Raw genomic sequence first — 14,618 nt, 5'->3', positions numbered from 1 at the left:
TGGTGATGGCGATGGTGGTATTGTAGGTGGTGATGATGGTATCGTTGGTGGTGCTGGTCTTTGGTGCTGGTGGTGTTGGTGTGTTGGTGGGGGTGGGGGTGGCGAGCCCCCCATCTTTCTCGCTGGATGTCTTTGGGGCAAAGGCCTCATGGGAACAGTGTGAGTAGGATTCACCTCATTTGTGGTTGGGGTTTTTCCTGGGATACTGCTTTGGTGGAGGAAATCTTTTGGGGTTGGTGGGTGTTGTGGTTTCTCGGTGGTCCGCCATGGTGTTATCTAGAGCCTGCCGTGGCGAGTGAGAGGGAACAACAGGGAATTGTAGGGAAATGAATGTTTTCTGATGTCGGATGTGATGGAGCTCTGAAAGTTAAAAATAAAACAAACAGAAATAGTGGGGCAATGTCCAATTTCTTGTTCAGGGCATTGAACAAAACACTGAGTGGATCCTGTCTGTCGAATGTGGTGGTGGGCACACTATTGCATGCATATTCTGGGATGGATTCTCTCTTGCCTTCTGCCTTTATCCTCTTCTGCTTTTGTCCTGTTCAGCAGCAACTCTATAAGCAAGCAAATAGGTTTTTATAGCCTCTTGCTAAGTATTTCTCATCTCTTGCTAAGTATTTCTACCACAGTGCAAAAGCAATTTTATTATGTGAGGCTGTATTTTTATAGTCAATTGGAATGACTATTAAAATATAACATTGCAGTCAGGCTCGCAGGAGCTCTGCTGGAGAAGCACTGCCCTTGCAAAATGGGGCAGCTTCGTCCTGGAAAGAGAACCCTCCTTGGGAGCCAGAGCCCAAACTCATAGGCCTGAGACCTGTGCAGTCACCCAAGGCCCTGCACTTCTTTCTCCCCCTTCCTTCCTCCTTCCCTCCCTCCCTTTATTTTTTTAAAATTATGGTAAAGAGATGCCTACCATAAAATTGGTGATTTTAGCCATTTTCAGGTGTCCAGTTTAGTGGCATTAAGTACGTCCACACTGTTGTGCAACCATTACCCCGACCATCTCCAGAACTTTTCCATCTTCCCAAATTGAAGCTCTGTTCCCATTAAACAGCAGCCGCCCCCCCACCGCCCCAGGCCCCTGGGAACCACCATTCTGCCGTCTCTCTGAGTCTGACTACTCTGGGTACAGCCATACGTGGGATCATACAGCATTGCTTTTGGGGTCTGGCGTGTTTCACGCAGCACAGTGTGCTCAGGGTTCATCCATGTTGTGTCATGTGTCAGAATTCCCTTCCTTTTTAAGGCTGAATCATATTCCATTGTACGGATAGACCACATTTTTGCCTGTCTGTTCATCCATTGATGGACACTTGGGCTTCTTGCACCTCTTGGCAACTGTGAATACCGCTGCTGTGAACAAGGCTATACACGTACCTGTTCAAGTCCCTGCTTTCAGTTCTTTTGGATGTACACCCAGAAGTGGAATTGCTGGGTCAGCTGTTCATCACATGTTGAATTTTTCGAGGACCCACCAGACTTTTCCACGGCAGCTGTGCGTGTACCATTCCCACCAGCAGCGCACAGGGCACCCAGTTTCTCCCTCACCAGTGCTGGCCTTTTTTTTTTTTTTTAAAGTTAATAGCCATCCTAATTGTCTTAAAATTTTTAATAATTTCTGAATAAGAGACTACACACATTTACTTGCATTGGGCCCTGAAAATTATGTAGCCAGTTCTGCTGGGAAGACACGCTGCCTCGGCCTTGCTGGGTGTTCTGTGGGCTCACGGCCACATTCAAGAGCATGAGGGTCTGGCCAGGCATGGGCTTAGCAACCTGATGGGGGGGACAGAGGCTCGTGCTGTCCGGGCCTAAAGGCAGCTCCTGGCAGGCGGGGTCTGGACCAAGGAGCGCTCTGAGCCGTGGCCAGGCGGGCAAGGCAGCCCCTCCCAGGGTGCACTGGTCTCAGAGCTGCATTTCTGCCTTGGGGGTCCACGTCACATGTGGCCTGTGAGCACATCCTGGGGTCTGCTTTGTGAAGGGCGGCCCACCGACCAACACCCCATTGGTGAACACACTGCCTTCTCCTTGTCTGCGCACCGTCCGTGGAAGGCAAGTTTATTAAGCGATTAATAGGAGAGATTTGTCTTGTGTCCTCGGGGGATGTTAACCTCACACTCGATGGGTTTGCAGGAATGCGGGAGGAAGGCCTTTGGATCTGATTTGTCCACATGTCTGAGAAGACAGACGTGAGAGGCAGGTGACCCAGGTCTGGCCAAGTCAGGACCCTCGGCCCCCTCCTTCAAGGCAGGCCTGGGGCACGCTCCTCTCGGGCCTCTTCTTCTCGACGAGGGTCATTGCAAAGGTGACCCGTGATGGGCGGGTTGCTGGGCAGCATCTTCTCCACACCCGGAGTCAGGGAGACCTGTGCAGCCTTGCTGCCTCTCGGAGTCCGTCCAGGGCGTGTGGTTTCCTGACGGTGCTGAGTGTGTGTGCAGATGCCCGGGGTGGGATCCTTGGCACCATTTGCCCAAGTGAAACTGTGCTTATTCTGGGCATATGGTCGGACCTCCAGGACACGCCTTGCCGGTGAGGCTGTCAGAAACGAGGTGTCAGAAGCTGTCTCTGCCAGCTAAGACCCCGGTTTGGTCCTCAGTATCTAATGTGAAATACATGCAAACAAAACGGCAGTGTTTTCCAACGGATTGGGGATTCAAGTAATAGTTTTGCCACCTTGAAAACCTGTACTGATTTGTTAAATGATTCCCTCAGTCAACATTGCGGTCGCTCTGGGTGCCAGGCCGTGTGAAGCCAGGATGCAAAGATGGAAAAGATGCAGGGCAGGTGTGTGAGGAGTCTCAGAGCAGGGAGGTAAAGGGATAAGCCGCCCTATGGTGTTTCAGAAGAGCTGCTCATGGAATGGGAAGCTGGAGGAGCGAGGTCCTTCTTCAGGCCCCACGTGACAAGCATTTATTGGGTACCTGTTATGTGATGGGTGCGTCCTGCAGTGAGTGGCGAATGGGCGGTTTTCTGATGGCACGTCATCACGGTAGGCAGAGGGTGCTGTTGAGCTCCTACGGGGGTCGCTTATCTCCCTCATTGGGTGGGAAGTGCTGGGGAAGAGTTCCTTACAGGTGATGGATGCCTGGAGGACCAGGCCAGGTGAAGAAGGGGAAGAGAGGGCATTCCAGACAGAAGCAGGCTCATGGGACAAAGTCCTGGGGTGGAGCAGGGGCTCTGGTGACCCTGTGGTACCGTGCCCTGCTGACATATACTCGGGAGCAAAGGCTTCCTCCAGGTTGATTGCTAGCTGCATGTGTGATTTTTTTTTTTTTTTTTTTTTTTGCCATGAAGAAAAACAAATTAGCATTCTGGAATGTTCCCTTTGTCTTTCCCCTTTATCAATGCGAATATTAGATTTGAAAAAAGGAAAGGAGAAGGCATGGCCTCATTCAGCAAAACCAACCAATCAAAGCTTAAGCCCAGTGAGAGGAATTGAGGCCCGTGTCAGAGGACCTTATCATTGAGGATCACAGATAAACAGGTCTAAGCCCAATTCTTCGCTCCTCTCCTTTTTTTCTGGTGTGTCCCTAGGGGTGGGGACCTGGCTCATTGCTGTCTCTTCAGGTCCCCAAGGCCTGAGTGTGCTTTCATTGCGCCCTTTAGGTAGAACCAGTTTGACCAGTGGGGGAAAGTCCCAAGTCCTGGCCAAGTCTGTAGCAGAGAAAGTAAGACGTGTGTCAAATCAAACATCGGAGGGGTCCCAGCTGCCTGTCTTTCCCATCAGGACCCTTACTGGGACCAGCCCCTGGTTGTCGAGCCCACTGGGCTCACGTCCCACGTGGCTGGTAGATCTGCAGTGCCGTCTGCAGGGAACCTCATTGGGCTGGCCACTGGTGGGGTTCGCTCAGCCCTCTGCAGTGGGGTCACTGTGAAGTCTCCACGGCTGGGGTGGGGGTGGAGAGAGGGGAGCTGGGGTAAGAGCCGAGTTTCACTGACATGTATTTTCCCAAATTGCTATAACCTTTCTGCCTGAAGAAGAATGATTAAAGAGATTAGATCTCTCTCCTTATCTCTTCTCTGCATCTCTTTGTCGCTGAGCAAAATTAAATGCAAAAATAGATACTTTTCAGGTCAGCTAAGTCTTTTCTGATTTGTGGGTGGATTTGCAAAGACCATCAGTAATGACGTCAATGGTGTTCTCTCCTGGCACTGACTTTATGAAAGACAAAAGTGTTGAAAAGTGGACTCATTTTTCGTGTCATGGGAAAGCAGTAAAGCCCAAACTCATCCACTACCCCAGTATATTTCCTAAGAAACCTGCATGCTTGGAGCACTGCGGCCCTTTGGACAACATAGAAAGAAGATAGCTGCTGCCTAGTTGTGGATAAGGCTTACGATGATACTTTATTCTAAAGAAAGATATTAAAATATCTTTGAATTGTGTCTATCAGGTCAGTGAGAATTTGCTAGAAGACTCTTTTATGTATTTCTTTTCACAATCTTATCTTTACCATCCCTCACACCTGTTTCCATCCAAAAGGCAAAAAGGAATAATGAATAACCAAAGACAATTCCTTTATCTTCCTCTGCCCCTGCACAATTTTTTTCTTTAATTATTCAGATGAGTTCCTTGATTGTAATATCCAAACATTGCATGAAATCTTGCTGCAGGGAATATTATTGGCAGAGAAACAATCTCTCTGTTCCTAAGAAAGGAAGATATGAACCCCCGAAAAAGTAACGTTGTGACTTTGAAAGTTTTACTCTTTTTAAACATGGATATTCTATCAGATCCACACTCATGCATGCAGCTGGAGGTATTTTTTGACCTTAAGCCCATCACCCCTAGTTTTCCTGTATTTCTCCTACTGGTTTGAACCTGGTGCTTTGAACCAGGTAAGGGAAGCTGCTACACCCACTGGGAGTTTGTATGTTTCACAGCTCACAGAAATGGGAGATGCTGTGGGAACTTTCCTTTCTTTTTATTCGTTGCATCTTTTTAAAAAAATTATTAGGGTAAGATAGGCATAACATAAATGTACCACTTTTAGATCTACAGTTCTGTGGCATTAAACACGTTCGCATTGTTATGTAACCATCACCCCTGTCCATCTGCAGAACTTTTTCATCTTCCCCAACTGAAACTCTCCACCCGTGAACACGCTCACTCCCCATTTCCCTCCCCATAGCCCTTGGCACCTCCCATTCTACCTTCTGTCTTTACGAATTTAACGATTCTAGGGACATCATATAAGAAGCATTATAGAATATCCGGCCTTTGTGTGTCTGGCTTACCTCCCTTAGCATAATGTCTTCAAGGTATGGTGTGTCCGCATTTCCCTCCTTTTTAAGGCTGAATAATATCCCGTTGTATGTGTAGACCACACTTGATCTGTTGATGGACTCGGGTTGCTGCCACATTTTGGCTGTTGTGGATAATGCTGCTATTCTGTTCAAGTCCCTGCTTTCAGTTCTTTTGGCTGTAAACCCAGGAGTATAATTGCTGGATCATATGGTAATTCTAAGTTTAATGTTTTGAGCAACCATCAAACTGTTTTCCACAGTGGCTGTACCATTTTACATCCCCACCAGCAATATTATGTGGTTTCCAACTTTTCCATGTCTTCACCCACAGTTTTTATTTTCTATTAAAAAAATTGTCGTCCTAGTGAATGTGAAGTGATGTCCACTGTAGTTTTTCATTTGACTAGTGATGTTGAGCATCTTTTTATGTGCTTATTGGCCATTTGTGTGTCTTTTTTGGAGAAGTGTTTATTCAAGTTCTTTGTCCATTTTTAAGTTACATTGTTATTATTGAGTTGTTAGGATATATTTTGGTTTTCAATTCCTTATCAGATAGAGGATTTGTAAATATTTTCTCCTCTACTGTGTGTTGCCTTTTCATTCTTTTGGTAGTTTCCTTTGGATGCACAAAAGGTTTTAATTTTGATGAAGTCCACGTCTATTTTTGGTCATTATTGTTGCTGCTAGTGCTTTTGGTGTCATATCCAAGAAATTTTTGTCTAATCCAGTGCCATGAAGTTTTTCTCCTGTTTTCTTCTAAGAGCTTTGTAGTTTTAGCTTTTATGTTTAGATCTTCTGTCCACTTTGAGTTACTTTTTTGTGAATGATTCTTCATTCTTTTGTGTTCAGATACCCAGTTTTCCCAGCACCATTTGTTGAAAAGATTGTCTTTTCTCCATTGAATGGTCTTGGCACCCTTATCAAAATAATTTAACCGTATATGTGAGAGTTTATTTCTGGGCTCTTTTTTCCATTAGTCTATACGTCAGTATATACCACACTGTTTTGATTACCAGAGCTTTGTAGTATGTTGAGATCAGGAAGTGTGAGGCCTCCAATTTTGTTCTTTTTCAATATTGTTTTGATTATTTGGGCTTCTGTGGGATGGGTTTTTCTATTTCTGCAAAAATGTCATTGGGATTTTAATAGGACTTGCATTGAATCTGCAGATCTCTTTGCCTAGCATTGATATCTTAACAATATTAAGTCCTCCAATCCATGAATGTGAAATGACTTTCCATATATATGTGTCTTTTAATTTCTTTCTGCACTGGTCTGTAGTTTTCAATGTGCAAGTGTTTTGCCTTCTTGGTTAAGTTTGTTCCTAAGTATTTTATTTTTTATTTGTTTTATCTTTAAAAAATATTAGAGACAACACTTGCAGCAGCATCCTAAGAACCAAACTCTTAAGAATCTTCCATCCTCCTTTCCTTTTCTTTTCCTTTCCCCATCCTGTTCCTTTTCCTTCCTTCCATCCACTTTAGCATTCCTGCTGTGTGCCAGGTACTGTTAGGTGCTGAACAAAAGCAAGGCTGATGGTGAAAGCAGTGCTCAGAGTCATCGTGGCTCAGGGCTCTGGGAGGCTCTAGCGCTGTCTGAGTCGTCTGCCCCCAAATCAGAGAGATGGAAGGACTGGGCTGTGGGTGTAGAAGCTGGTTATTGAGTGGGTGCCAGTCTCTTTTTGACAATCAAATTTAGGAAGCCCAGCCCCCTAGCTCTTGGGAGTGGGGAGCTGCTCTCTGCCCAGAGTCAAGTTCAAAGGATATATTGGGTTGGCCAAAAAGCTCTTTCAGGTTTTTCCGTAAGATGTTACGGATACACACATGCGTGCGCACACACACTTTCTGATTCTGTCTACACAGTTTTTCCTGAATGGGTCCAGTGTGTGAAAAGCTTGTTCCTTGGGGACCAGGCTCCAGGGTGACTCTACTCCCTGGGGCTGCCTCGTGCTTAGCTCATCTCTGCAACACCAGCACCGGCCCGTTGCTGGACCAGAGCAGGAGCCGGATAGAGGCTTCGGAAACACTGTATGTCTGCGGTTGGCGCGGACTAGATAAACATGTGTCAGCCTTCTGAAACTCAAGGACGGCAGACAGACAGCTCTTTAGAAGGAAACCCTGTAGGGGGCACAGCCAGGGCCCGTGCCCTATCGCCTTAAGGACACGGTCTGCGTTTTCCCCAGCCCTGTTAAGATGTGTGCTGTTGGACGTTTCCTTCCCACTGATGGCAAGACAAAGGGAATGAGATCACAAACAGAGCAATTAATTTTCACAAATTGACTTTGTAAAAGAATTAATTAACTTTTAAATTGCTACTTGAAATCCTGAAGTCATGTTTCAAGGGGACAGTGTGTAGAATAGAGAGAGAAGCTCGGAGCTGAGCAGATTTTGAGAAGTGATGTGTGGTCAAGCCCATGCCTTTGGTGCATTAAGGAGGCTTTGAACCCAAGCGCTGACGGTGGATTATCTCATTAGATGGAAGAAACCCAAAGCAGAGCCAGGAAAGCTAATATTGTGTCTCTTTCTTATTGATTGAATCAGTCTCCCGGCTCCTGGATCTGTCTGTAGAGGTCAAGATCATTTTGAAGAGGAACACATGATACAGTGTTTGCTTTCACTCTGTTGCAAACCTCACAAGGAGGAATACTTTGTGGTCTGGTTAAATTCAGCGAGTTTTTATTGAGTGCCTGCAAGGCATGGTGTTAGCTGCTGTGGGAAATCCAATGATTAACAAATGTTTACTTCCCCCAAGGAGTCTGGTCTGGAGGTGGAGAGGATAGATAGATAAGTAACCCTCCCAGGCTGTGGGATGTCACAGAGCTTATAGGAAAGTTGGGAAGCAGTTAATTCAGGCGTGCGTGTACCTCCTTTGGGCCTAGGGAAAAAGTCAGAATTCAGTAAGGATCTGGAAAAGGATGTGAAGTTAAAGGCTGCCCTTGCAGACGAGTGGGGTCTTCAGTGGGGGTGGAGGGAAGGGCATTCCCAGTGGCAGAAGCAGCCTGTGATTGGCCTGAGGTGGAGGGACGTGGAGCTGGAGGAGGGTGAGTGGGCGGAGATGAGTTTGGAAAGGTGGACCAAAGTCAGATCTCCCAGGGCTTTGAATGCTGTGCTGGAGAATTAGCCATTATTCAGAAAGCCAAGAGAAACGGTGTAGTGTTTTGGAGTAAGATTTAAGGAAGGTAACTTTGGTGATGGAGAGAAAAGATTCTATACAGGAAACCGGCTGAAATGTTATTTTTCATCGCAGTGAGAGATGGTGGGGCTTGGGTCAGGAAGAGTGGCGTGGTGGAGATGGTGCTAAAGGGACACCCCAGGGTTCCAGGGCTGCTGTCAAGCACTGTGCCTTCTTGAGCAAGACATAACTCCTCTGGAGGGCTCTGTGTTTTCATCTGTTAAATGGGCTGATGGACTCTTTTTTTTTTCCCCCTAATGTCAGAGCAGTCAAGTAGGTTTTCCCTGATGGTAGGAGTTACATTTTATTGAATTCTTTTTCTGCACCAGTGGGATGATCATACAGTTTTTTATCATTTACTCTGTTAAAGTGGTGAATTACACTGATTGGTTTTCGGTTGTTAAACCAGCCTTGCATTTCTGGAATTACCTCAGCTTGGGTTCTTCTGTGTAAGGAATGAGAAATCCAATGATGTTTTAGACACTGGTGGACTTCAGGAGTGCGTGGGCATGTTTGCCTGTCAGAGATCCAGGCTGGATGTTGTGATTTGCAGGGAACCATCAGGAGGGCAACGTGAGACCCAGAGAGGGTGAGGGTTGAGGAAGAGACCCTGCAGGGCTTTGGCGTTCTGGCCCCTGCTCCACCTCCTAAAACTGTTGTGAGGGCTGAATTATCTGAACATGTGAAGCTCTTAGCCCACTGGTTAGCCCAAGGAATATACTCAGTAAATGTCAGCCAGTTTCATCACCATCACCATCACCCTCACCACCACCACCACTATCACCACCCTCACCGTCTCCATCATCTTCATCTGTAGTATCATCACCATCAGTGTTATTAATAATCTTGGTGTACATGGAAGCCCTCCTCTCTGATTTATGAGCCGCAATTTTTTCCTTATGTTCCCGGGCAGCTGTTTTTAGGGTGATCAGGAGACTGACCAGAGGAGATAACTTTGGCTTTTCAACATCTCTGATGCATCTAAGCTGTGTGAAGCACAGACCAGAGTGTTAATTTTTTATTTTTGGAAAAAAGATCCATGTGCTTCCTTACCCTGGGCTGCTGCTGGCTCTTCCAGAAAAAAGCACCCCCTCCCCCCAAACAAAAAACAAAACAAAAAACATGCCATCCTGGGAAAGAAACTTCCAGTTGAGTTCATCTCCACATCCTTTCTCATTTAACTTTTCACATGAATAACGCATCAAGCTTGTATGCTGGACTCTGCAGTCCAGGATTGAGAAATTCATGTGAAGGTGCATTTATACCCAGCGACGCCGTCTCAAGCCAGGCTATTAAAAAAGGTAAATGGCTTTGAGGAGGAGGAATCGATTAAGTGTGCACCCAGCAGCCAGAGGGAGGTGAAGGCTGCTCTCCCCAGAGATGTGGATGGAGGCGCATTGACCATGCTCTCTTGCGGAGGTGTCCCACATCTTCACAGACCAGAGAGATAAAGAAGACAGATTGCAGAAAGGCCGCCATCTCTGTGCTTCTGTCAAGTAAAGACGTTTTTAAACCCAGATACCATCTGTCATCGTCATCCTTCATAAAGGAGAAGATGCCTCTGGTCTTTTCTCGTCTTTGCGCTCACCCGCCCCACCCCCTCCCCGAAAAGGGGCAACTTTGAAAGGTCAAATAATCAGAATAAGGCATAGCCTTTTACATTGAATACTTTTTGGTTTACTTAAGAAAATTTCACTGCATCGTTCTTGTTTTTCTATCACCCAAGAATTGGGAACCTCAGTCTCGCACTTGTCAGATTCAGATGCCTGCGACCCTGCTCAGCTGTGAATAAATCAACCACAAAATCCCACTTTTAAATTGTTTTCCACACACCTCCCTGTGTATGCTTCCTGTGGCTGCTGTAGCAACTGACAAACTTAGGGGTTTAAAACAACACAAGTTTATAATCTTACAGTTCTGGATGTCAGAAGTCCTGAAGTCAAGGTTTCGGCAGGGCTCTGTTCCTCCTGGAGGCTCTGGGGGAGAGTCCTTTCCTTGCCTTTGCCAGTTCCTAGAGGCTCCCCCATTCCTTGTCTTGCGGCCCCTTCCTTGCTCCACTGTCACAGCTCTGTCAGGCTCCGGCACTCCTGTCTCTCGCTTATGGAACCTTGTGATTCCACGGGGCCCATCGGGCAAGCCAGGGTTAGCACCCCCATCTCATCTTTAACCTCCTCACATCTGCAGTGGCCCCCTTTGCCGTGTAAGGTAGCATCCTCACAGGCTCCGGGATGCGGAATGTGAACATCTCTGTGGGCTATTCTTCTATCCACCACGCTTCCCCCTCCCTCCCGCTTCCTTGTCCACTAATTTGTACAGCTGATTCTTTTAATGTGCATTTAAATGTGGGATCCTTAAGGCCAAGGGCTGGGCAGCCAGTGTTGTGGTCCAAGATCTGCTGTGTCATCTGGGGCCACGTATGGAAACCCTCGGAGGCTCCCTTTGCCTTCGTCTAGGAGATCTTGGGTCTTTAAGACTCATTTCATAGTTAAATTTGAAATGTCTCTATTCTTGTATGAGATTTTCACAACCCCTTTTCTCTGCCTGCTTCAGAGATGAAGGGGCCACTACTTAAAGGTTTTTGCGTGTGTGTCTTACAAATTCACATGGACCTGAGTGTATTTACAATGGACGTGTCCATTTTATTTTATTTGTGTTATTTTTGACGTGTTTATTTTTTCTGCATCTGTAATGCGATAGGCGTGCTAAGCAGGCATGCGGTTAAGAACGGTGATGATGAGTTTATGGTTCCTAAAGGCGTTGGGAGTGGTTGTGCTGGGCTGGGAGAGGCTGGCGTATGTTCTGAGCTTTCTCTATCTAAGGCAGTTATTTCTTGTTAAAGATTCACCATAAAATGCTAAATAAACTCAATAACTACTAATAACCAAAGTTTATGTCAGTTAAGGACATTTAAATTTTATGAATTTGGGTGAAAATATTGGAGAATACCTGCAAAAATAGAATTTTCTAAGCATATATGGTTATTGATGTTTTAGAATTTTGGTGAACAGGTGATAGTCTGCTTGCTTTGGCTTTTTAAAGAGGATTCTGGTAGCGATAAAAGTCTTCATGGCATAAAAACAAAATACCCTCAAACACAATAAGAGTGTTTACAATTTACTGAGTGTTCACTGTGGGCAGCCAGTTGCATCAAATCGACAGATCCATCGGCAGCATTATTTTCCTTCCCTTCCCCTTCCCCTTCCCCTTCCCCTTCCCCTTCCCCTTCCCCTTCCCCTTCCCCTTCCCCTTCCCCTTCCCCTTCCCCTTCCCCTTCCCCTTCCCCTTCCCCTTCCCCTTCCCCTTCCCCTTCCCCTTCCCCTTCCCCTTCCCCTTCCCCTTCCCCTTCCCCTTCCCCTTCCCCTTCCCCTTCCCCTTCCCCTTCCCCTTCCCCTTCCCCTTCCCCTTCCCCTTCCCCTTCCCCTTCCCCTTCCCCTTCCCCTTCCCCTTCCCCTTCCCCTTCCCCTCCCCTCCCTTCCCTTTCCTTTCCTTTCCTTTCCTTTCCTTCCTTTCAATTTGGCTGTGATGGGTCTTAGCTGAGGCACGAGGGATCTTGGTTGCGGAATGTGAGCTCTTTTAGTTGCGGCTTGCGCGATCTTACTTACGACCTGCAGGATCTAGTTCCCTGACGAGGGATCGAACCTGGGCCCCTTGCACTGGGAGCACGGAGTCTTATCCACTGAATCGCCAGGGGAGTCCCAGCATTATTTTTGTTAAGACACAAAGTGCACACACCGTCCTATGAGGTAGATATCCGTCTCCTTATTATACAGATGGGGAAGCTGAAGATGCAGAGGTTAGGGCATTTGCTGGAGGTCATGCAGGTCCACAGGGGTAGAGGTGGTACCCTGCCCATTCTGTCTGCTTCCAGAGACTACAAACATAGCTTGGTTATGGAGATGGCGACAGGAAGTGTGCTGTATTGCTGGGTATTTTTGCAGAAGGGGGTTGAAAGAGCCAACACGTATTTGGACTTGGCTCTCTGGAAGAGATGGCATTGGTGGGAAGACCCCCTTGGTGGGGGAAGAATAAAGTGGGACATACAGGGATGGGCAGCTTCTTTCTTTCAGGGAGAGGCAGGGACAGGGACCAGGAGTGTGTGGTTGGAAGCAAGGCCAGGCAGTCGGTCAGATGCTGGAGGGCGCCCCGTGCTTGCTGGAGAAGATTGCACATGATGTGATCGGGGAGAACTCCCGAGATGGATGCAGTAACGGTGCCTGTGAAGGACAGCCTGGTCCGACAGGTTGTTCAGGATGCATGGATGAGAGCTTGATCCTGATTGCTGCAAGGTTTACGATGAGTTTTACCTCAAATCTGACATCTTTTTAGATAGAACCACTGGGAAGGGAGAACATCACTATTTATTTATTTATTTATTTATTAAAATACAGTTTGTACCCTTAAAGGAATTTTTTTTCCAGATTTATTTATTTATTATTTATTCATTTATTGGCTGCGTTGGGTCTTTGTTGCTGCGTGTGGGCTTTCTCTAGTTGTGGCGAGTGGGGGCTACTCTTCGTTGTGGTGGCTTCTCTTGTTGTGGAGCACGGGCTCTGGACGCGTGGGCTTCAGTAGTTGTGGCACGTGGGCTCAGTGCTGTGGCGCATGGGCTCTAGAGCGCAGGCTCAGAAGTTGTGGCACACGGGCTTTGTTGCTCCGCGGCATGTGGGATCTTCCCGGACCAGGGATTGAACCTAACCTGTGTCCCCTGCATTGGCAGGCGGATTCTTAAGCACTACGCCACCTGGGAAGTCCCTGTATTTATTTATTTTTAATTGAGAGTGGGCTGATTAAATATTTGGGGTCAAAAGCATCCTTTCTTCACTGTGACAGTTGCCTTTATCTCCGTGCTTGAGCAACAGTATGGCTGAAATGGAATGGCTTTCACCTGCTTAGCTAGGAGGAACGGAACCGCCGTATGTCAGGGTAAACGTTCAGGATTTGAGAGGTTTGTTGCGTGTTGTCAGCTTGAAGGATTTCTTCTCAATATTAAATGTATTTTTTGCCTATTTGATTGTAATGTAACTTTTTGGCTTAATATTAGCAACATTGGCTATGTGGTAATTTAAACAATTTGATATTCAAAGAATATTCAGTCCATGTGTCATTGATTCATAGACAGGAAAAAGTCATCTAATGAAAAGTCTGTTAATGGAAATATAAGGTAATATATGAAGTGATAATTGAAATGTTTTTGACAGTAGCTTCAGTTTTCTTCCTATTATAAACATTCTTCTGCCATAACAAGAAATGTAGTTCTGATAGACGGTACGACGTGCAAGCATGTTGAAAACATTACGCTAAGTGGGCGGAGCCAGACACGAAAGTATAATATCGTATGATTCCATTAACGGGGTGGCTGGAGTAGTCAAGTTTATAGAGACAGAAAGTTAGGTTACAGGTGATCAGGGGCTGGCGGAGGGAGGAATGGGGAGTGATTGCCTCATGGTTATGGGGTTTCTGTTTGGAGTGATGAAAAAGTTCCGAAAGTTGGTGGTGGTGAATGTAACTAACACCACTGAATTGTACCCTTAAAAATGATTAAAAAGGCAAATTTCACATCATATGTATTTTACCGCAATAGATCACTTATGGTTGTCTGGTGTTATGAGTACCTATGAATTTCTTCTACTTAAACTGAGGACCGTTGAAAGAAAAGGCTCCTTTTGTGGGTATCGGAGAGGATGACCCAGGCAAAGACTGAATATTTCAGTCTTAAAATCACGCAGAAAGCATTCAGCATGACTACCTTTACTAATATCTTCTTACCTCTTTTTCCTCCGAACAGCTTTTTATAACTATGATGCCAGGGGAGCGGATGAACTTTCTTTACAAATAGGAGACACCGTGCACATCCTGGAAACATATGAAGGTGCGTATTTATTTTGGTGTCTTTCTTTTTATAGTTTTGTGCGGTTAGGACCCTTTTCAGTGCCGAATGGGCAGAGCATTTCCCTGTTAGGAAAGCGGGCGCTGTTGGTTTTCTTGCATGATAGATGCCGCGTCAGGAACGGGCAGGAGTGAGGTTATCAGTTGCTTAAATCATTTTTATTTAATTAAGATGAATTTAAAACTAAATTCCTCAGGTTTTAACCTCTCAAGTTTTCTGTTGAAATAGTTGTTTTCATTATTAAGGAAAAAAACCCCGTTGTTTCCTTTTTTGCAAAGGTAAGTACATCTAGACTGTTAATAACTGA

General features: G+C 46.1%; 1 protein-coding gene across 4 annotated transcripts in view; it reads left to right on the top strand.

Annotated features, from left to right (window-relative positions):
- DOCK1 (dedicator of cytokinesis 1) overlaps positions 1-14,618 on the top strand; it is a 520,609-nt gene that overhangs the window by 37,947 nt on the left and 468,044 nt on the right. For all 4 annotated transcript variants that reach the window (XM_057736106.1, XM_057736108.1, XM_057736105.1 and 1 more), the window contains exon 2: positions 14,210-14,293. In XM_057736106.1, the coding sequence (XP_057592089.1) occupies positions 14,210-14,293 (84 nt within the window). The remainder of the gene's footprint in view (positions 1-14,209; positions 14,294-14,618) is intronic.

This window comes from Hippopotamus amphibius, chromosome 5 (genome assembly GCF_030028045.1).
Source record: "Hippopotamus amphibius kiboko isolate mHipAmp2 chromosome 5, mHipAmp2.hap2, whole genome shotgun sequence".
Lineage (NCBI taxonomy): Eukaryota > Metazoa > Chordata > Mammalia > Artiodactyla > Hippopotamidae > Hippopotamus > Hippopotamus amphibius.
Note: the sequence above shows the minus strand (reverse complement) of the source record. Positions and strands in the feature narration are given on the sequence as shown.